This window comes from Grampus griseus (assembly GCF_964374135.1).
Source record: "Grampus griseus genome assembly, chromosome: 17".
In the NCBI taxonomy this organism is placed as follows: Eukaryota; Metazoa; Chordata; class Mammalia; order Artiodactyla; family Delphinidae; genus Grampus; species Grampus griseus.
The window spans coordinates 18,721,900-18,745,863 of NC_139011.1; the positions used below are offsets into that span (position 1 = coordinate 18,721,900).

Here is a 23,964-nt window from a genome sequence, read left to right on the forward strand (position 1 = left end):
GTAAGAAGGCAATAAATTGCACTTTTGGGGCTTCTCTGGTGGCGCAGTGGTTAAGAATCCGCCTGCCAGTGCAGGGGACACAGGTTCGAGCCCTGGCCTGGGAAGATCCCACATGCTGCGGAGCAACTAAGCCCCTGCACCACAACTACTGAGCCTGCGCTCTAGAGCCCGCAAGCCACAACTACTGAGCCTGCATGCCACAACTACTGAAGCCTGCACTCTGGAGCCCGTGAGCCACAACTACTGAGCCCGTGTGCCACAACTACTGAAGCCCGCAGGCCTAGAGCCCGTGCTCCGCAACAAGAGAAGCCACGACAATGAGAAGCCCGTGCACCGCGACGAAGAGTAGCCCCCGCTTAGCGCAGCTAGAGAAAGCCTGCACGCAGCAATGAAGACCCAACACAGCCAAAAATAAATAAATAAATATACATGAAAAATAAATAAATAAGAACATTCAATTAAAAAAATTGCACTTTTGTTATCTTACAACGACTGTTGTTGTCTTTACTGTGACCATCATTTGCTGGTGATATACTGCCATGTGACTTATGGGAATTCAATTTTGTGAGATACTACATTTAACGTCCCACTTCAATTTTCAAGGACTTATTTGGGTGTTAGGGCCTCGGGAGCAGCCACATGAAGGTCTCCATGTGTTCATCCTCCAGCTGTGTGTCTGGCACAGATGGAGTCAAATTCTTCTCTCAGAAGAGAGAAGTGACAATTGCATGTGTTACATGCATTGTTTTCAATGAATTATTTGACTTTCAAAAGGATTCTTTATTTTTTACCCTCTCATTAAAAGTTTAATAACATGAACAGAGTTTCATACATTTGCTTCGTTTGTGAGTGTAGCCCTAGGTATAACAAAGATAATCGTAGCTACAAAAGCTAAGAGTGCAGGTAGACAGCCATATAACAGCATCAATCAATCACACGTGACATCATTCATTTATTCAACCGAGTACCTAGTAAGTGACACGCAGGATCCCAGCCATCTATCCTAGCATGCTGATTGGAATATGACACCTCGTCTGCTCATCCTTTCAAGCTCATCAATACCAAAGTCTTCTAAAAGAGACATTGTTTCACACGAGAAGAAAGCAGTTAAGTTGGGATTTTTCTGAAAACTCTCTTAATGCTAAATAACTTTTAGAAAACAGTATCATGCAATGAAAAGCAAAGGTTCTAGAGTCAGAAAAGCTCGGTTTTGCTCCCAGTTCTGCCACCTTTATGAACTGAGTGATTAGGGCAACTTACTAAATTTAAGCCTCAAATTTTTTGCATAGTTTTGCTGTGAAGAAGAAATGGGATAATTTACATAAGAGATTTGAAATGGTATCTGACATATAGTGTTTTAAGTGTTCTTCTCAGATTCCTAAAGATTGACTTTAGCTTTTGGTCACTTAAGTTCTTGCACAGAACCCATTTCTTTTGTCTTTTCTGCCCTTCTTTTAAGAACACTTGCCCAGCTCCCACGAGCAGTTCTGTCATCTCTCACTTGAGAAAAATATGAAATCTTAACCAGATGTCCAGTTCAAGCTTGGCAAGTATCCCACTGGAAAATAATTAAATCTCAGAAGTCAAAGAAAAGCGAGAAATAAAGGAGTGAAGTAAGACACAGGAAGTTTTAAGAATTAGTTTAAGGAAGCCAAAGATTTCTTTTGTTTCGCCATAAATTACATATGTAGAGTCTCAAGAAATAAAAATGGCTAAAGGGCATATCGTTTATATTCCAGAGAGAGAGATGCATTGATTCTTTCTACACTTTAACATGACACTCTCCAAATGAAATGCAAAAATCGTTTGCTACATAAGCAAGTTGCTCTTTGTTAAACACAGAAAAAATACCCTAAGAGCTAAGGGGAAAAAAATTAAAGAGAAGGAAAGAAAAATCAAGGAGGAGAACAGTGACTGGTGTCTCTATATCTTGAGGTCATTCCAATTCTTCATTTCTTAGATCCCAATGCTATACAGGACCTATATATTAGAGTAAATGTTGTGATATATATAATTTAACAGATTTCATTCTTTGCTCCTTGAGAATATATATATTTTTTAAAATGGGCACATCACCACTGTTTGCAGCTATACAAATTTGGAACCAAAGTTGATGCCTAGCAATAGAGGAATAGTTGACTGAATTGCTCCTGGAGAAGATTAATCTCTAAGCAGGAGGAAGTAAGGAGAGACAATATTCAACTCAGTATCTACTGTTCTAGTTGTGCTTTTATCACAGCTGTAACTGAAAACTGACAACTTCTTACTCATCCAATTTATAGTTTCTGGGACTTTCCAAGCATTCTCTTTTTATTGGTGGAATTCTCTAGGGGCTTGGCTTGGCTTAGTATTAAGTGAGACATAAAACAAGAGGAAAAGCAGAAACAGCCAGAAAGCTGAAGCAATGTAAATACAAGACAATCTTATTGCTTAGGGAAATGGGGGCTTTAGAAGCACTAAACTCCCAATGTTCATATTTGGTAAAAGAAAACAGATCCCTATTCACTGTATGCCTTCACTTTTTAAAAAAAATTAATTTATGTATTTAGTTTTGGCTGCATTGGGTCTTCGTTGCTGCACACGGGCTTTCTCTAGTTGTGGCGAGCAGGGGCCACTCTTTGTTGCGGTGCGCGGGCTTCTCATTGCGGTGACTTCTCTTGTTGCGGAGCACGGGCTCTAGGCGCTTCAGTAGTTGAGACACGCGGGCTCAGTAGTTGTGGCTCACGGGCTCTAGAGTGCAGCCTCAGTAGTTGTGGCGCACGGGCTTAGTTGCTCCACGGCATGTGGGATCTTCCCGGACCAGGGCTCAAACCCGTGTCCCCTGCATTGGCAGGCAGATTCCTAACTACTGCGCCACCAGGGAAGTCTGCCTTCACTTTTCAGAAAGCATGAGGGGAACGTCATGGAGTCTACCGAAATCATAAAGTGACACAGTTCAGATATATTCTTTTGGTGGATAATGTGGCTACATTTTTTCTCTTATAAGTTATTAGGATGAGTTAGCAAAGAAAGGAATTTTTAAAAGCTGATTATCTGAAAGAAGGAGAATTGGCTTCTATTCCATTCACACATTTGTCCTAAGGATGAATATAAAAACTTATCATCTTAAGCCCTATAAGTTCCGCTGAATATAAGACATTTTAGGCTACTTATCTAGCTGGAGAGAGGAAGATCACATACCTTCATCCATCCTTGAAGTGTTTGCTGGCAGATGACATAACACAACAGACATCATGAAATAAGTAACTGAATCCAGCAGTGTGATAAGAAAGTAAGAAGGTGGTGGTGAGGAAGGGGGAGGGGGAAAGAATGTGTGTACATCAACTGTCCCCTGAATAGCACTTCATCAGAACTTTTAAAAAGTTTTAGAATTTAGAAGAGTCAAAAGAGGGCTTAGACAGGGGAATAAGGATAATGACTATTATAATGCGGAAGAAAAAAGACCAGCAAAGGATGAGGCTGGGGGGGCTGTGACTAGTCCTGCAAGTTGGTGTCAAAGCTAAAACGTCTTCAAGGTCACCTTCCAGGCAGAAGGCCCTCCCTGGCTGTGATTAACATTGTTATCATCAGAACATCGCACAGCAGCAAAGGTGGGCATGGCTCACCACTTCACCCAGTGTGCGATGGTGGGTGAAGGATCTTTCTGGGCCATCAAGGATGTCACTCCATCCTACCACTGGCTCCATGTCCTCCTGTTTTCTTTTTTATACCCTACTGACCCTTATAGCTCCTCCTGAAAGGACATTAGCACCTACAGACATTGCTTAAGAGGACTGACAAACTTTAAGGATTAAGAGGTGGCAGATCTAGTCCTCAGACATTTGCGTTAATAAAAGGCAAATAAATTCTGCCTATGAAACTGCTGCACCTTCCCTGCCAACAAAAGCTTTCAGTTGTTTCACACGTCCAAGTATGGATCTGCACTCTTTTGCCTCCCTGCTCCTGCTAGATCACAGTCCTACAGGGTCCAAGCATTTTATGTCACTTAGTACGCTGCATATTTAAAAAATTGTCAGAACTAAAACACATAAATATTATGCTTTTTAAGTCATGTGTCTGTTGGAAAATATGAATTGAGCATTAATTACAACAGAAGATGAAAGCTATTCTTTCAAGAAAATCTAAACTGTACTTAAAGCCATAACTACCCATCTCAAACCATCCTAAAGGGATGCAGGAGTTGAAAGAGCTCTGTTTTCCAAAGCAGCACAAGTCCTTGATTCGAGGTTAGGCAATTAGGCCACACAAGGACAGTTAGGTGCCCGGGATACAAAACTCTTCAAAAGGCAATACCAACAGTCAGTCAGAGAACTAAAATAATTACTTCCTGAGTACTGACAATATTAAGAAGAGGATATGAGAGCAGAAAATTGATTTTAGGGCATAAAGTTCTATGAATTGATATTACTAAAACAAAACACTTCATATACACAAAGTTAGAACCCAATTACACTTATTTAATTGGCTGAAGGGAGGAAAGGAGATGGAAAAGAGGAAAAAGGATCCAAGTAACTTCAGTAAGATTGCAGAAAAGATGAAAATCAAAACATGACATTGTAATTGTACGGGTTTCTGCTGCTTCTGTGTCTTACTGCGAGAAAAGTAAAGGCAATAAACAGATGCAAGGTCAAATTATATTTTATTCTTCTCTATGCATCTTTAAATAACAGCTGGGTGCATTCCAAAGCCTAGAACCTCATGTTGTTAGTGATAAAATTCAGAACAAAGAGTATGTTTTTCAAAAATGAGGTTGTTTTTCAGAGACTAATTCATATTGTAAGTGCAGAGAGGTCTGAAAACAAATTTACTTTGTCTGGCAAATGAAATCCTTCATATGCGTAATTCAATGAAAGAAATCTGTAACTCTGTTCTAGAGCCTTTGGAATTGTGGCATAAATCCAAGGGCCTTCAGTGTTGATTTATTTTTAAAAGTATATATTCAGTATAGAGTATGTATAAGATATTAAGACCAGCAATGGATGAGGCCATTAAACGTATATTAATCTCTACCCACCAAGGCATCTGATGATGAGGATATATTGATGATAACAATAATAAGAGTAGCAATCAGCTAACATTTACTAAGTGGTACACATGGCATGATTATATCATTCAGTTCTCAAAGCAGCAGAGAGAGCTATTGTAATTATTTGTATTTTACAGATGAGATTACACAAGGTCAACTTGCCCAAGGTCCCATAGTCATTAACTGGAAGATCCAAGACAGAAGCATTGACAGATTAACTCTGAAACCCCATCCCTTAATCTCCTCCCTAGACTGTCTCCCATCCCATAATAATGCCAAATGAGGAGGCAATGAGCTTACAAACACCAGAAAGCAGTCTGCTTTTTCCTCATTTATTCCTGTCGTCGGGTAACAGAAGACAACTTGGCTGGGCATGTTTTCTACAAAATTCTTCACCAGGGTAAAATGTTGATTACCTTGGAATTGCTTATTAAAAGGACAAAGAGACAGCATGGTAAACACCCCTCTGCTTACAGATGGTCTTGGGTTGAACACTGGCTTCACTCTTTACTAAGTTACTTAACGCCCCTGAACTTCAATTTTATTCATCTGTAAAATGAGTTGAAGAGGTAATGAAACAACATAGGTAAAAGGCTTATTAGAGTTTCTGGTACATAGAAGCATTCAGTTAATGTTAGCCATGTGTGGGCTTCCAATTGAGGGCCCACCCAGGTGTCAGTGCCCAAAGGATACCTTTCTAATCCTTTTCAGACTTCACCTATGTAAGCAAAGCTTCTGGCAGCAACTCTAGGTGGTCTGTGGGAAAAGAAGGCATCCTACCTAAACCAGATAAATTCAGCACGGCCAGCAACGTAGAGAAGGACATCCAATGTGATGCTGGAGGTATCAGAATAAATCCTACTCAAAACCACTAGCTATGAAAGCCCACCAAAGCCTTATTCCCAGATGACATCTGCTTACCATTCCCAGAAAAGTTACCATATAACCTGTGCGTGCTTTAGCATACAGTAATTTATCAGGTATTCCATATGAGACCGGAGAGACTAGGACCCTTGAAGGAGGAAGATGCAGACGTTCAGAAAAGGAGGATGTCAGTGGTGAGATTTAGTAGCTTTTAAAAAAATAAGTCTCCATATATTTCTATATTATTTATACTTGTACTCATCTTAAACAAAAAAGGAAAATAGGAAATACCTCACCTACTTTTTTTCCCAGTAAACTTTGTTTTAAAATAATTCTAGATTTATAAAAAAAAAAAGCTGTAAAGACCGTACAGACAGTTCCCATATATCCTTCACCCAGCACCCCCTGACGTTAATATAGCCATGATATAAACTAAGACAAAACTAGGTCAAAACTAAGACATTAACACTTGTACATCCACCTGCTTTAAATCTAGCTTAGAGCTACCAGGAGCTCAGGCTGAGGACAGAGGAAACAAACTGTTCCTTGGAAGCCCATGTTTCAGAGGGAAGGTCACTTAGTTACTTAATGAAAAAGACACTTGTCCTCGTGGCTGACAATACTAGCTGCTTGTCCAAAACCCATTTTCCCTTTCTTCCTCCTTTATTATTTGTACAGGGCAGCAGTGTGCCCGGCTAACAGCATTAGATTCACTGATTGCCGTCCAGCGAACGAGTCCATGTTGACACAGATCTGGCCCATGTAATGTCAGTAGAAATCTCTGGGAAAGGTGACTCTTCCTAAATAAAGAGGAACCTTTCTGTTCAAGCAGGCATTACTACATTTTCTCTTATTTGTAGCAAAACACAATTCTGTTATTGTTCCAAACTCAGGTCTGGACACAGAAATCAAAGGCTTAGAAAACAAACACTTTCTGTTTATCTGCAGCCCACACCTTGTAACAAGCTATGCTTTACTCAGAAGCCAAGAGCGATTAGACAGAAAGTCTTACAGGCAGAAGATATGCCTTCCAGCAACTCGGCTCTGATTCCCTGGTGACAGAAGTGGTTATGGACAGTCCCTGGGTCTCAGTGTTTCCATCTGTGGAAAATAAATTACAATAACTTCTTTTAACCAAAGCAAGTGAAATTAATAAATATATGGGAAGCCACAGCTCTCTGGAAGACAGGGCTGCAATGATGCCCGTGTACCATGAATAAATAATATTGTTCTGCTGTCAGCAAAAATCCAAAGGATCCCATGACAAAGACTAGGAATTTAAGAAAGTGCTCCTGAATTTGGGTTCGTATACTGGATAAGCCCATTCTGAGCAAAAAGAGAACTGCTGGGGCTTCCCTGGTGGTGCAGTGGTTGAGAGCCCGCCTGCCGATGCAGGGGACACGGGTTCGTGCCCTGGTCCGGGAAGATCCCACATGCCCCAGAGCGGCTGGGCCCGTGAGCCATGGCCGCTGAGCCTGCGCGTCTGGAGCCTGTGCTCCGCAACGGGAGAGGCCACAACAGTGAGAGGCCCGTGTACAGCAAAAAAAGAAGAGAACTGCTGAGTTCAGATCCAGTCCAAATGATCTCAGTCAACAATTTCTGACTTGTGGAAATATTAAAAATATTTAGTCAAAGGAAATATTTAAAAAATCAGAGAAAAAAGAAAACATGACTGTGAAATCACTGAGCTAAAGAAGAGAGAAGAGGGACTTCCCTGGCAGTCCAGTGGTTAAGACACCTCACTTCCACTGCAGGAGGCACGGGTTCAATCCCTGGTCGGGGAACTCAGATCCCACATGCCGCACAGCAAAAAATAGGAAAAAAAGTAAAAAAGAGAGAGAGAGAGAGAAGAATTGTTGCCATTCCAGAAACTTGTGTGGCTAGCACCCAGGTTTACTTGGGTGTCCAAACTGGTACAGCAAAATAGAGACACCAAGGTGCTTCCTCAACACAAACTTATAGGCATTTCAGCTGTCGGGGAACAAAGATCTCAACAAAGATCTCTGAGCTAAGGAGCTGAAAAGTGGAATACACACTCACTGGGATACCACCATACTCTGTGCTTTGCTCAAAGGTCTAGAGCTTTGCTCTTCAGAATGGCTGACAAGCACCAGAAATCTGGCAAGGAGCTATAAGTGTAAAATACACACTGGATTTGGAAGATTGAATATGAAAAAAAGGAACATAAAAGAGCTGATCGCTATTTTCCATATCGATTATATTTTGAAATAACATTTTGGAGATGAGTTAAATATATATTATGAAGGTTAATTTCATCTGTTCTATTTTACTTTCACTGCGGCTACTAGAAAATTTAAAATTACATATATGGACTGCATTTGTGGCTTTCATTCTATTTCCATGGAAAATAGGATCAGTCTAGAGGCTGGTACCTCATAGGAACAGATCAGCTAACAAACAAGTTCATCCCTTTAAGTGTAGCACTTTGAGAGCCATTTGTCCTAGAAGATAATTCTTATCCTGAGCTCTTGACAGCCAAGTGGTCAAAAGTTGTTGGTATTGCTGTCTGCTTCCCCCTCACACACACTATCTCCCTATCCTATTTCCTTCATTTTGATGAGGAAGTACATTATGTTCCCACTTGACAGGAATCCTTTCTTGAGGTTAAGTTCCCAGCAACTGTGGAAGAGGACTTCAGAGAGACAGGAGTGGTTTTGCCAGTGGCCAAAACCAATACCCAGACCCCCTTCTTTGGCCTGGTGGCTTTGGTCATTTCCAATCAGACTGAAACCTAGGCCACAGCTAAGGGAGTGGCTAAAATAAAATGGAAGGAATATAGACTCTGATACGCAGGCTTTCCTCGGGTGGAAAGGAGAGAGGAGAGGGGCTGGGCTCCTTGTTGGGTCAAATGTCATTACTGGGACAGAGAGAAAGAAAGTGAAGGGGACCTTTTCAGAATAAAGCTAGATAAAATGTTAGAGTCTTTAAAATGTTATGTCAGGTTAAAAATAATATATATAAGCAATTTTACAAAAAGATTACTCTCCATTTTAGATTAAAATTGCTTATGATATTAATAAAAGTATTTTTCCAACTGTAATAAGGATGTATGTGTGTGTGTGTGTGTGTGTGTGTGTGTGTAATCCCTTCTTAAATTTTAACTTAATACTGTTCTATAGTCACATTGATCAGAGTTTACATATGGTCAGTTTTTTTTTTTACAATTTTTTAATTCATTTAAAAATTTTTAAAATTTATTTATTTATATTTTTGGCTGCATCGGGTCTTCGTTGCTGCACGCAGGCTTCCTCTAGTTGCGGTGAGCAGGGGCTACTCTTCGTTGAGGTGCGAGTGTTTCTCACTGCTGTGGCTTCTCTTGCTGTGGAGCACAGGCTCTAGGCGCGCGGGCTTCAGTAGTTGTGGCTCACGGGCTTAGCTGCTCCGTGGCAAGTGGGATCTTCCAGGACCAGGGATCAAACCTGTGTCCCCAGCATTGGCAGGCAGATTCTTAACCACTGTGCCACCAGGGAAGTCCTGTTTTGCTTTTTACTTGAAGTACAGTTGATTTACAACATTGTGTTAGTTTCAGGTGTACAGCAAAGTGATTCAGTTACACATTTTTTTTCAGATTCTTTTCCATTATAGGTTATTACAAGATACAGTTTTCTGTGCTATACAGAAAATCTTTATTGCTTATCTATTTTATATATTTATATTGGTGTGTATCTGTTAATCCCACACTCCTAGTTTATCCTTTACCCTCCCTACCTCTTCCCTCTTTGGTAACCACAAGTCTGTTCTCTATATTTGTGAGTCTGTTTCTTTTCTGTAAAGAATTTCATTTGTATTGTTTTTTAGATTCCACATATAAGTGATATCACATAATTTTTGTTTTTCTCTGACTTCCTTTGCTTAGTATGATAATCTCTGGGTCCAACTATGTTGCTGTAAGTGGCAATATTCCATCCTTTTTTATGACTGAGTAATATTCCAGTGTGTGTGTGTGTGTGTGTGTGTGTGTGTGTGTGTGTGTACCACATCTTCTTTATCCATTCATCTGTCAGTGGACACTTAGGTTGCTTCCATGTCCTGGCTATTGTAAATAGTGCTGCTATGAACGTCAGTGTGCATGTATCTTTTCAAATTACAGTTTTCCTCTTTTCTGGGTATATGCTCAGGAGTGGGATTGCTGGGTCGTATGTTAATTCTATTTTTAGTTTTTTAAGGAACCTCCATACTGTTCTCCATAGTGGCTGCACCAATTTATTCCCACCAACAGTGTAGGAGGGTTCCCTTTTCTCCACACCCTCTCCAGCACTTATTTGTAGACTTTTTGGTGATGGCCATTCTGACCAGTGTGAGGTGATACCTCACTGTAGTTTTACATATGGTCAGTTTTATACCTGATAATCACTCCATGGTGTCAACAGACTTCAGCTTGTTGATTCATTTCTGGCAGAAGCGGGGAGGAGGGAGCAGGGCGGAGGCAGCTAGAAAGAAGGAGCGTCTCCAAAGGACTATAGGCCAGAACACAAAAGACAACCCAGTCACACTGCCTGAGACAAACGTATCAGCAAAGAAAAACTGAGTTAAAGTGAGTGGCTAAGAATTGAGAGCCCTAAGTGGCAGGTGGGAGATTTTCTAGAGGAAGAACTAAGAGAGACCTCAGTGTGGCAAAGATGAAATGGCCGTGAGAATAATCGTCATAACTGCTCAAGGAGAGCCTGGGTCCCACACAGGAATCCCTGCCCAAACTCCCAGCCTCCCAGCTGAGAGAGGAGCTCCCTCAAGATTGACACAGGGTCAGAGCTAGAAAAAAGAGAATGGAGGCAGTTTGTCCTTAAAGGAGAACCTCTTAACTTTTTGCCCCCCTCACCCCCAATCTCCCCTTGAGGGCTGTGGTCAAGCTCATGTCCATCAGTAACCAGGAGTGAACACCACCGTGCTTTTTGACCAGGAGAAGAATCAGCAGTCTGAACTGTCCATTCCACCCAGGAGATCCTGACATATTGTTCTTTTAATAAACTTGAGACCCCAGCCTCCAGGTCCCTCCAAAAATGACCACCGAAACCCAGCTGAGTCCTCAAATTACCATGTAAGGCCAGGAGACTGCATACTTTCATAAACTTCAACTGCACAGAGATTGTGTGCATGTGTTTTTAAGGCTTCCTTGTGCCACTTTAACAAGGTCACATTTGGGCAAACTGAAGACCCTGTACTGCAGCGGCCACCGGCCCACAAGCTGTCAGAAGAAAGGCAGGAGTCGGTAGGGGCCCAGGCTACAGAGCCACAGTCTGTATCTAGAGGATCAGTTTCTGGACACCTGACAAAAGCTATACTGATGTCAACTGAGGAAAGAAATATTTACAGTTATGACACTGTTCACAAAAGACCTCTATTCTTTGCACATAACACCCTTCTTTTGGAAGATTACATAAGATGAGGCGTCTCTCACTCCTTTCATACCTTCTAAAAGTCAAGCCTTTGTGTAGCTACAGACCTGTTGTCCTTCAACAAAACCAATACTATATTGTGTGCCAAAGTATCAGCCTGTGACTTTACCAAGGAAACCTGTTTCCTTCTGTTTGCATTGTGACAGCAGGCTGGCTGTGTCCGTTTTTCTTCCTGCTTTGGATTCAGCTATAATAAAAAGTAAAACAGAGCCAAAGCCTATCAGAGGGCACAGTAGGAAAATTCCAAGAAATTTTAAATCGAGAAAGGAAAAAGTTACAGTAGATAACAGCTGCTGATAAAGATGACACTTGAAATATTAATTATTGAAAGCAGATTATGGAAATATCCTACCCAATCTGTATTTTCTTCTATTCAGAGTATAAAATTTCGGAGCTGAGAACGATTAGGCTCATGGCAAATGCTTAAATATTGTCATCTAAAGCAACAGGGAAAATAATATCAAGTGAATTGATTTGGGGGGAGGATTAAATGAACTGAGAGCAGTAAAGGACAGCTTGTCTGTTGCTTTCGCCTGCCCAGCCTGCCTTGTGGTAACAGAACTTTCAAGAAAAGATTTTTTTTTTTCTTTGGGTGGAACAATGACCCACCACCACTTGGTTAGTCTGTCAGTCAAAGGGCCCTGCCTATCCAGGGGGCAAGAGGTGGGCATGTGACCCAGACTCAGCCAATCAGAGTTGTTCTCTAGAGTTCAGTCTCCGGAGAGAGGGCCAGCATAGGCAGAAAATAGCTAGCACTGGTTTCTTAGCTGTAGGTGTCTGAGAGGGATTGCCCTTCATCACTAGTTCCTCGCAACTGGATCCCCAAGAGCTGCTCCAGTTCTTCTCCAGGCAGCTTGGCTTTCCAGGGCTTTAACTATCAGTTCACTCTGCCATATATTTGAAGCAAATGATGATTGAGGCTGCTTATATTCAAAGAACTCTAGCTGGTGTAAACACCCAACGGTGTGCCTGGCAAATGGCAAATCCTCAGAAAGTGGTCACTACTGTCATTCATTCATTCTACACATTTTTTACTGAATAGCTGATACATAAGTGCCAAGCCATGGGCGATACAGAGACAAGAAAACAAATCCTTTCTTTGTTTTGGCTGCACGGAGCAGCATGCAGGATCTAGATCCCAAACCAGGGACTGTACCAGTGCCCCCTGCCATTGAAGCATGGAGTCCTCACCAATGGACCACAAGGAAGTTCCCAGAAAACAGATTATCTGTCTTCAAAGCACTTATATTCCAGCTAAGGGTAAAGAAACACTAAGATACTGGGTACCACCTGTAATGGAAAAATCTTCATTTTGTTGGTGACAAGGAGTTACCAAAAGCAAAAGCAGGAGAGGATAGTCTCGATAGGGAAGAAGAAAGGGCAGGTAAGCAAGGGTAGGGTGCCATTGACAAAGACTCTCTCCTTTCCAGACTTTAGTCAGGTTTCTCTGAGCCCTCATTTCCATTTCTTTTAAAAAATATTTTTATTTATTTATTTGGCTGCTTGGGTCTTAGTTACGGCACGTGGGATCTTTCGTTGCAGCGCGCGGGCTCTTCCTTGAGGTGTGTAGGCTTCTCTCCGGTTGTGGCGCTGGGGCTCTAGAGTGCACGGGCTCAGTAGTTGCAGAGCACGGGCTAGTTGCCCCTCGGCATGTGGGATCTTAGTTCCCTGACCAGGGTGGAACCCAAGTTCCCTGCACTGGAAGGCAGATTCTTAACCACTGGACCACCAGGGAAGTCCCTGAGCCCTCATTTCTACTAGGCCTTGACATTGGCCCCTATCCTGTGGTAACAGAACTTACAAAAAAAATTTTTTTTTGGTGGAAGAATGCCCCTCCCTGACTTGGCGAGTCTGTCAGTCAAAGGGCCCTGCTCATCCAGGGTCAGGAGGTAGGCATGTGACTCAGCCAGATTTGACCTACCCAGCCCAGCCTTAGCAAAGAATCCTGCTAAGTCAGGATCCCCGAAATCGTGATACCTGATCACTCTTATTATTTTATCAAGTTCCTCATCCTCCATCTTTGACGTCTAAGTCCCTGGCCTCAAAATCCCCCTGCCCTTGGTGTCTCCCATTAATAAATTTCCATCCACTGACCCCCCTCACCCTGTTCCATGGCTATAAAACCCCACTTGTCCTCGCTGTTCCTGGAGTTGAGCCCCATCTCCCTCCCTTGCTACAATAGTCCTATTGCACTAGTCTTAAAGTATTCCTTACCATTTTAACAAGTGTCAGAATAACTTTTTTCTGTAATATCATATGGTCTTGGGCAAGTTGCAAACTCCTCAATCATCAGTGCCTTTGTTCTTCCTTCCTCCCATCCTTCCTTCCCTCCCTCTCTTCTTCTTTGGCTACGCTATTCCAGGCTGGGCCGAACTCTGTCAAGTGCTCTTAATTACTGAGAAGATGGGGTTAATTCCTGTCTGGATCTGGCATCTAACTTCCTTTGCAGAAGATCCCAAATTCTCTCTTCGTGGCTACCAGGGAGAATGTCTCAGCTATTGTCTTCCACTGGAGAATGGGATCACCAAAACTACCCTCGAGCAGCTGGGAGGATTAAAAATATAATACATGGAAAACTGCTTTGTGTGTTGCAAAATTTATATAATTATATTTTTCAAAAACAAAAGAAAAAGAAAGAGGGCTTGATGAAGTGTTGAAATTGTTAAAGTGCTCTGACTAAATCTTTAAAAGAGGAAATTATACGCCTGGACACAGCAGCGGTAGCCTGATTATCCAGGGTCAGCTGCTGCAGCTGTGAGCAATTTACCCACGTGACTCTGCTGTCTGTTACCCTCCATTTAAGGAAAAGATAGCTGGAGAGCAGCTCAGCAGTTGAGGGAGATATTTACGTGAGTAAAGAAATGTGTTCATCGCGTTGGCAAAGGTCACACAAAAATCTCAAGGTACTCGGTCATCGTTTGCGAAAAAGGAATCTTGTAATATTTTATGAGCTAACAATGATTATAGTTGCAATATCTGACAGGCTGTATGAGCTGATGCAATAAAAGTTGAGAATTTTTTTCCTAGTCTAGGGAAGCTTATAATTAGCATCCAATCTTCTTTTCTGATTAAGAGCCAGACTGCCTTGATGTGAATCTTGAATCTACCATTTACTAGCTCTTGTCTTCAGCAAGTTACTTAACCTCATTTTAAGAATGAGAATTATTATGATACCTAACTCATAGAGTTATTTAAAGGAGTAAACGTAGAGTGATTAGAACAGTGTCTGGCGTATAGCAGGGACTCTGTACATTTTAACTGTTATTTAGAATTGATCAGATCAAGTACAATAGCTGGCATTTGAGGGCCATAAGAGGTAGACTCTGCTAAAAGCTTTTGCCCACCTTTATCGTTTAATCCTCACAGCAGCTCTGGGCAGGAAAGAGTTACCATAGCAGCCTTGAAACAGAAGAGCCTGCTTGTGGGGCTGGCCCGTGGCTAGCTTCTGGGAACTTGGCTTTTGAAAGGTTCTCTGAGTTACCGTCTGATAAGGCAACTTTGCTTTACCTGCGACACTGAATTCTGCTGCACCAGCCTGCCCAGATTGTTTGCACAAACACTGCAATTAATGGAGAATACGTGCTTTCCTTCTGAGAGTCTGGAAGGCACGGAGTATACCGTGTGTATACTGTGGCTGGAAGGCACGGAGTATACTGTGGCTGTCTGGGCAGGCAGAGTATACCTCTATGAGCAGCCCCCAATAAAAATCTTGCCCTCTGAGTTTCAAGTGGGTTTCCCTGGGCAGAGATATTGTACACGTGTTACTGCATGTCCCTGCTGGAAGAAGGAACCAGTTCTGCCCGGCCCTGGAAGGGAGAACAGAGGAATCCTGCACCTGGATTTCTCCAGACAACACCCAATGTGTCTTTTTCCCTTGCTGATCCTTCTCTGTGTCTTTTTAAGATTAAAAAATCTTAGCCACGAGTCCAATCATATGTTGAGTCTTTCTAGTACATGTGGGTAGTCCTAGGATTTCAAAAAGCAAAACCAAAAACCCAACGAACCAACCAAACATAACAACTCTCAAAGATATATAATATGACTTTAATTTAATAAATTTTAAAACCTGAGGAATGGAAGAGTTGAGATGTCAACAAGGTCACACAGTAGGTGAAGGAGATGGGATGTAAATCCTGCCTGTTTCCCTCCAAAGACCATGTTCATTCCACAGTGCCCGGCAAGCCACACCCGATTACATACATCCTGGACCAACGGAAACTCCTTTCTAAGGCACAATGCCTAGTAGCTACCGGTTAGCTATGCAACCTTGGAAAAATATCTTAAAGGCTTTGAATTCAAGAATTCTTCACTGTAAAACTGTAATAATGATAATAATATCATTACATATATATATATATATATATATATACACACACATATACATTTGCATGCAAGTTAATTACTCAGCTAACAAGTTCTGTCCTGATTACAGAGCACCATTAACCATTCATAAATGAAGCTGGTTAGGATTTCATAAGTGGGCTTGATTTTTATGCCTACTGGTTTCAAGCTAGGGAACCACTTTTATCCAGCAACCTTTTGCTCAAAGCCTAGAGGCTGACTTTCTTTAATGTTTAACTTATGAAATTAATTATTAGCTGGACAATTCAGAGCTCTGCTTAAGATACTAGCTGGTATTTATCATTAACTCTAACGTACACATATGTGGTGGCCATGTTTTCATAACTCAAAGTTAGAATCTGTGATCTAGCAATGAGTTGCTGGGAAACTGGAACTCCCTTGGAAACTCTGACTCTGTATATATAGAGAATATTCAATCCTCCTAAAACCATGGAAAACAAATTTCCGTGGATAAGATTTGCTAACAATAATTCCTTATTTTATCCTTTACATCACAACGTTATGGCATTTATGTTTAAAGCATTATAAAATTACACTGTAGGGGCTTCCCTGGTGGCGCAGTGGTTAAGAATCTGCCTGCCAATGCAGGGGACACGGGTTCAAGCCCTGGTCCGGGAAGATCCCACATGCCACGGAGCAACTACGCCTGTGCGTCACAACTACTGAGCCTGCACTCTAGAGCCCACGTGCCACAACCATTGAAGCCCGTGCGCCTAGAGCCTGTGCTCCGCAACAAGAGAAGCCACCGCAATGAGAAACCCGCGCAACGCAACGAAGAGTAGCCCCCGCTCGCTGCAACTAGAGAAAGCCCGCACAGCAACAAAGACCCAACGCAGCCAAAAAAATAATAATAATTACACTGTAATTGAGGTATAATTACTCACTCTTTGGAAATCATTTGGAAACAATTTGTGGCATCCTCTATCTTCTCTCTGAAGTTGAGATGTACATTATCAGTCAGTAAACGGTAGTATAAAATTCTGGTTTTCTCTAGAGTTTGGTATCACCAAGTTTTCTGTCTGGAGCAAAGATGACAGCGTTAACCTAACCCAAACACACCATTTTTCATGGTGGAAAGCACCAGTCACTCCAACCAATTCTGAGTTCACACTTACTAGCGATAATATCCATTTGGACACTACCACCTGAGTGGCCTCATACAAATTACTTAACCTACTGGTGCCTTGGTTTCCTTATCTGTAAAATGGAGATAATAAAAATACCTGCCCTGTAATTAATGGTTACTATTTTATACACTTAAAAAAAATTTGTTAAGAGAGTTGATCTCATGTTAGGTGTTCTTACCACAATAAGATAAATTTAACAACAACAAAAATTAGAATATCTGACTCAAAGAGTTTAAGAGGTTTCAATAAGTTAATGTGTAAAATCTCTAGGACAGTGCGTGGCCCATGGTATAAAATAAATAACCAATAAATAAACTATACCCTACAACTTCAATTGCTCTCTAATTGCTTCTATATCCGTTTTATAATCTCTACAAGACTATAAGCTGTTTAAGGCCAGGAACCATACTGGTATTTTACAATTCTATCCACCTTCCAAACCTCAACCAATAGCCCAGCAGGAAACATATCAGACCGTCAATAAACAGTTGTAAGCGCCATTGTGGCAACATCAGTTAGGAGAAAACACCCCAAAATAACTGAGTGGCTTGAGTGCCTTGCAAACCAATGCTTCTAGATCAGGGGCTTTTCAAAATATTTGACCAGTACTAATTTTCATGTTACAAATCAGTGCACACACGACTATGGTCATATGTTTATATAGTGTATATCTAACTGAAATAAATGTTTTGCAAAACAATCCTTGACCTTATTACATAAATTATGCTCTGAAATTTTCTATTCTAGTTAAATCCAATCCACTGCATCTCAAACTTTTAAAGTGCATTCGAATCACTCGGTTATGCAAAAATGTAGATCAGATTCAGTGGGATCAGAGATTCTGCATTTCTATCACGTTCCCAGGTGACACTGTGGGTCCATGGACCACACTTTGAGTACTAAGAGTCTAGTCTAGTCTATGAAAAAGAATTTTTTTCTTAGTAGTTCTTTTTTTAAAAAAATTTTATTGAAGTATGGTTGATTTACAATGTTGTATTAATTTCTGCTGTACAGCAAAGTGACAGTTATTTATACATTCTTTTTCATATTCTTTTCCATTATGGTTTATCACAGGATACCGAATATAGTTCCCTGTGCTAAAAAAAATGTTTTTAATGCTGGGGGAATGACTCCCTAAACTTATTTCACTAAACCCACTAAAGGCTTGCAATCTGCAGTTTGTGAAACACTGCTCCCAATAATTTCAAAAGTTTCTTTCAAATAATTCCATTATTATCTCCCTAACACTGGGATAGAAATTCTAGGCCTGTGTAGAAGTGGAGGTGGGAGAGTTTACAGTAAGAATGATTCAAGTTATTACCTTTCATGTTGACTCCTAGGCTGAAATGCTTATCTGGTTCCCAGCCCTTTCCTCACTGTTCTAAGCCTACACCTTGCAGCTGTATTAGTAAATTGACTGAGCACTTATTAAGAGCAAGGCACTGAGCCAAGTGCTTTATATCTACCACCTGTACTCCTACAACCAACCTATGCAGGTATGCCCATTTTACAGATGAGAGCAGGTAAGTAGCTAATCACTGGTGGAGTTAGGATTCCAGAGCCTATGTTCTTGCAATAGGCAGCCTCATAAGAACTGAGATGGCTCCAGTGATCCTTGCCTCCTGGTTAGCACACGCATAGTCCTCTCTCATACTCAACAGGACTGACCTGGTAACCAAGAGCGTATTGAAGAAACAACAGTGTGTGACTCCCAAGCCTCAGTTAAAAGACACTGTAGCTTCTGTCTTGCATTCTCTTGGATCACTCCCTCTGCAAGAAGCCAGGTTGCCATGTCATGAGAATTCTCAGGCAGCCTTATGAAGAAGTCCATAGAGCAATGGACAGAAGCTTCCGGCCAACAGCCAGCACCAGCACTTCTATGGTAGGCACAGAAGTGAGCCACTGTGGAAGCAAATCCTCCAGGCTATCAAACCGTCAGATGACTGTAACCCCAGCCAATGTCTTGACTGCAACCTCGTAAGAGACCTCCAAGCCAAACCACCCACTAAGCTCCTCCCAAATTCCTGAGCCACAAAAGCTATGTGAGATCATAACCATTTATTATTATTTTATACCATTAAGTTTTAGAGTAATCTCTTATGTAGCAATAGATAACGAATAGAGTTCCTGAACAGTACATTATATTGCATTATGATTCAGCTCTAAAAAGAAAAGTGAAAATCTGAAGACCTTTGGATACTTCTTCAGTGTGGCAGCTTGAACCATGGTTCAGCGAATTTTCATTCTCCCAATGCGACCGACCTTGCGAGAGCCATCTACTTCCCATCCAGACTTGACCAGATGACCTGCTATAGCCAGCTGGACATGAAGCTGTAATGTTAAATCACACCCAAGCAGAAGTGTTTGGAGACGTTGCAAGAATCTGCCTGCCTTCTCTAGCTTCTGCCCTCATCTGTCAGAACAATAGAGTCCAGAGAGTGGATGCTCCTTTACTCTGAGTCCCAGAATGAGAAGGCATGAAACACAGAGCTGAATGTGACCCCCAGTTTGGAGACAAGCCAAGCGGAGCCCAAGCAGAGGCACAGTTGACGTACAGAGCCATGACTGAGAAATAAAAGCCTGCAGTTGTAGCACAAGATTTTAGGGTTTAGCAAAAGCTGGCCCATACACTCACCGTGCTGTATGATGCTGTGCTCCATAAGCCGGTGGCAGAGCTGTTCCGCCTCTTTCCTTGTGGTGGCCTCACCCTCCTGAACCAGCCAATCCAGGAATTCAGACGCCATGAAGGTGCGCTCGTACTTGACCCCTTCCTCTTCCCTGGGCTGCAGGAGTGTGTTTTCAGGGCTCATCAGCCTGGAGGAAGAAAGTAAAAAAATAAATAAATAAATAAACCTACACTTACCAGTGGGGAGAGAGAAGAGAGGAGGGGAAAGATAGGGTTGGGGGTTAAGAGGTACAAATCACCACGTACAAAATAAACAAGCTACAAGGATATATTGTCCAGCACAGGGAATACAGACAATATTTTATAATAACTTTACATAGAGTATAATCTATAAAAATTTGGAATCACTATGGTGTATACGTAAAACTAATATTGTAAGTCAACTACATTTCAATTTTAAAAAAAAGAAAGAAAGAAAGAAAAAGAAACCTACACAAAAGGAAAATTACTCATTTGAAATCCCACATCCTAGGCTTCTGTGAAGTATCACCGCAAGGTTGTCAGACAGACAGATGTGGCTGTCATGTGTTGCCCCAAATGCAACTGTCAAGAGAAGGATCTGCTTCAGAAGTGAATAAGATGCATTTTTTCCTGGTGATTAGAAAAAAACTGAAAAAGCAATCTAAAACTCTAGCTTTAGCAAACTGTATTCAGTTTAGCCATCTTGAGAGGGAGTTCCTGACCAAACCCCACCCTACTTTCCTAAAAAACTCTCGTATTTCTTTCCTAAAGGCATTTTTCCTTTTCCCAAGTCATTGGGCTAATAAGAAGATGACTTGCTATGGACTGAATGTTTGTGTCTTCCCCAAATTCACATTGTTGTTAGGGGAACCACTGATTGAAACCACCCACCCTAGCCAGGCTGGATAGTAGGCACTTGCATGAGTCATCTTACAACAGGAGATCCTGGTAAGGAACGCGGAACTAACAAGCTACCACCAACTGGAAGAATTCAGGAAAGGTCAGAAGGAGAGAGGAGACGCCAGTCCACATGTCCTCCCAACCTCCCAGAATCCTCCTCGCTGGAATCCATCTTGGCTGAGTGATGCAAGCGCTACCAGGAAGGACCCTGAGTCAGAATGATTGGCCAGAGATAACCCAGAAACTAACCCCATTCCCATAAAACCCGAGACTGCGAGCCACGTGGCAGAGCAGTTCTCCTGGGTTCCCTTACCCTCCTGCTCTCCCCCCGGGCGCCCCTTCCCAATACAGTCTCTTGCACTGTCAGCACGTGTGTCTCCTCGGACAATTCATTTCCGAGTGTTAGACAAGAGCCCACTCTCGGGCCCTGGAAGGGGTCCCTTCCTGCAACACAAGGACTAGGGGTGGGAAAGATCTTGGGATATGTGAGGGTGTGAAAGGAAATAGGTGTGCCCTGACATAATGGGGGGGTTGGTAGGGAACAGGTCAGCAGATCCCATGGGCCCCACTGAGGATTCTATTCTAAGTGCAATGGAAAATAATTGAGAAGTCTCAAGCAGAAGTAGGACAGGATCCGATCTAAGAGTTCAGTATATTGGCAACAACTACATAGTATGCTCTAAATGTATTTCCACGTAAAATACATCTGATACGAGAGGGTCCCCCTATTAGGCTCTCTAGGGCCCTAGAAGGGGCCCCCCTTTCTGCAACATATTGAAACACTAAAGACCAACGTGATAGAATTTGGAGATGGGGCTTTTGAGAGGTGATTATTTCATGAGGGTGGAGCCCTACTGGGGAGGAAGAAGTTTTCCTCCACCCTTTTAGTTTCTTCTGGCTGGTCTAAGAAGTAGATTGACATAAGACTGATTAACAGGAGAAAATCATACAAAAGTTTAATAAAATGTACAGGGGAGAGACCCAGGGAAACTGAGTAACTCACCAAAATGGCCAAAACCCTCACTTTATTTTTTTAACATCTTTATTGGAATATAATTGCTTTACAATGGTGTGCTAGTTTCCGCTGTATAACAAAGTGAATCAGCTATATGCATACATATATCCCCATATCTCCTCCCTCTTGCGTCTCCCTCCCACTCTCGCTATCCCACCCCTCTAGGTGGTCACAAAGCACGGAGCTGATGTCCCTGTGTTATGCAGCTGCTTCCCACTAGCTATCTAATTTACATTTGGTAGTGTATATATGTCCATGACACTCTCTCACTTCCTCCCAGCTTACCCTTCCCTCTCGCCATGTCCTCAGGTCCATTCCCTACGTCTGCGTCTTTATTCCTGTCCTGCCCCTAGGTTCTTCAGAACGATTTCTTTTTTTAAATTTTAGATTCCATATATATGTGTTAGCATACGGTATTTGTTTTTGTCTTTCTGACTTACTTCACTCTGTATGACAGACTCTTAAGTCCATCCACCTCACTACAAATAACTCAATTTCATTTCTTTTTACGGCTGAGTAATATTCCATTGTATATGTGTGCCACATCTTCTTTATCCATTCATCTGTTGATGGACACTTAGGTTGCTTCCATGTCCTGGCTATTGTAAATAGAGCTGCAATGAACATTGTGGTACATGACTCTTTTTGAATTATGGTTTTCTCCAGGTATATGCCCAGTAGTGGGATTGCTGGGTCATATAGTAGTTCTATTTGTAGTTTTTTGAGGAACCTCCATACTGTTCTCCATACTGGCTGTACCAATTTACATTCCCAACAGTGCAAGAGGGTTCCCTTTTCTCCACACCCTCTCCAGCATTTACTGTTTGTAGATTTTTTGATGATGGCCATTCTGACCAGTGTGAGGTGATACCTCATTGTAGTTATGATTTGCATTTCTCTAATGATTAGCAATGAGCATCCTTTCATGTGTTTGATGGCCGTCTGTATATCTTCTTTGGAGCAATGTCTACTTAGGTCTTCTGCCCATTTTTGGTTAGGGTTGTTTGTTTTTTTGATATTGAGCTGCATGGGCTGCTTGTAAATTTCGGAGATTAATCCTTTGTCCGTTGCTTTTTCATCTGCAAATATTTTCTCCCATTCTGAGGGTTGTCTTTTTGTCTTGTTTAAGGTTTCCTTTGCTGTGCAAAAGCTTTGAAGTTTCATTAGGTCCCATTTGTTTATTTTTGTTTTTATTTCCCTTTCTCCAGGAGGTGGGTCAAAAAGGATCTTGCTGTGATGTATGTCAGAGAGTCAAAACCCTCACTCTAAATACTACCTTCAGGTAAAGACAAAAGAGGATGTTGGGGTAGTGGTTCAGGACTTCAAAGGGGAGGAAGGCAATTCACATGGAGATGTAAAGGCAACTGTTTGGTAAATAAATGTTTGTTGTGTCATGCAGAGACAATGGGACACAGAGGGAAATTTTAACAGACTTCCCAGGTTTCTCCTTGCCTACACACCTAGCTCATACTATAGTTATCTATGTTGATAGCTCCCCTCCTGGAACAGGTCCTCTATCTAAAATTTTTTAGGCAGTTAGGTCACAGGTCAAAGGTTCTTCCAGAATCTTTCGGGCCTTGATTGTTTTCAGCTCGAAGTAATCCACACACCAAAGAGACATTTTGGGGTGGCAAACTTTGTTCCCCTACAGACCCACGATAAGATTACTATCCTTATAAGAAGGGACAGAAGAGAACTTGCTTCCTGTTTCTCTCTTGTGACGGTAATACAATGAGCAGACCTCTGCAAACTAAGGTGCCTTACCATACACCAGGTCTGCTGGCGCCTTGATCTTGGACTCCCCAGCCTCCAGACTGTGAGAAATGAGGGTCTATCATATAAGCCATCCAGTCTATAGTATTTTTGTTAAAGCAGCCTGAACTAAGACAACTACATAAGTCACTCCTTTACCACCCCCCTAGCCCCACGTATCCTGTCTCACACCTACCTTCCCATGCACTCTTCACTCCTCTAGCTTCTGCCTTTACTACTAGGGGCACAAGCATTCTCCCTTGTGTCCATATACGATGGACATCTTGTAGGTCCCCCATGTGGTTGACATTAATAGCATCAGATGCTATTGAGCACTCCCCTCAGTTAGAAGGACGTCACACACTGTACTGCTTTCCCTCTGTCCCTACCTTTTCTCAGTGACCATTGTGGGTTACCGCCACTTCATCTCCATGGACTTTGAAGGCTGGAATCCCTTGAGATTCATTTCCCCAAATATCTCTCTTCTCTCGTCTCTCAGGCAAGTTCTTATATCCCCATGGCTTCAACTACCATCCATGCCCCAAGGATTCTCAGATTTATATCCTTAGACCAGGGCTATATTCCCAAACCCAGACCTCTGTATCCACATGGACATCCCAAAGACACCTCAAAATCAACAAGCCCAAAACTGAATTCAGGTTCTTCCCTCCAAATCTGAGGTCCTGTGCCTGTGAGAGCTTCCACCATGCAGCCTGAAAACAAGGCTTCATCCATGATGCCTTCATCTTCCTCAACCCAGTCTATCAGTCTGAACTGTGGTTTTTACCTCCCAGATAGCTCTCATATATGTCTAAGTCTTCCCATCTTTGGCACTGCCACTGCCTTGGCCCAAAATA

At 42.0% G+C, this 23,964-nt stretch overlaps 1 protein-coding gene across 7 annotated transcripts in view; it reads right to left on the minus strand.

Moving 5' to 3' along the window:
- The window catches only part of DEPTOR (DEP domain containing MTOR interacting protein), a gene marked incomplete at its 3' end in the record, with an annotated part of 188,702 nt that overhangs the window by 102,105 nt on the left and 62,633 nt on the right, over window positions 1-23,964 (minus strand). For all 7 annotated transcript variants that reach the window (XR_014297997.1, XM_082674901.1, XM_082674902.1 and 4 more), the window contains exon 4: window positions 19,429-19,607. Coding sequence is in view for 6 of the 7 variants with exons in the window: in XM_082674901.1 (XP_082531027.1) it covers window positions 19,429-19,607 (179 nt within the window). The remainder of the gene's footprint in view (window positions 1-19,428; window positions 19,608-23,964) is intronic.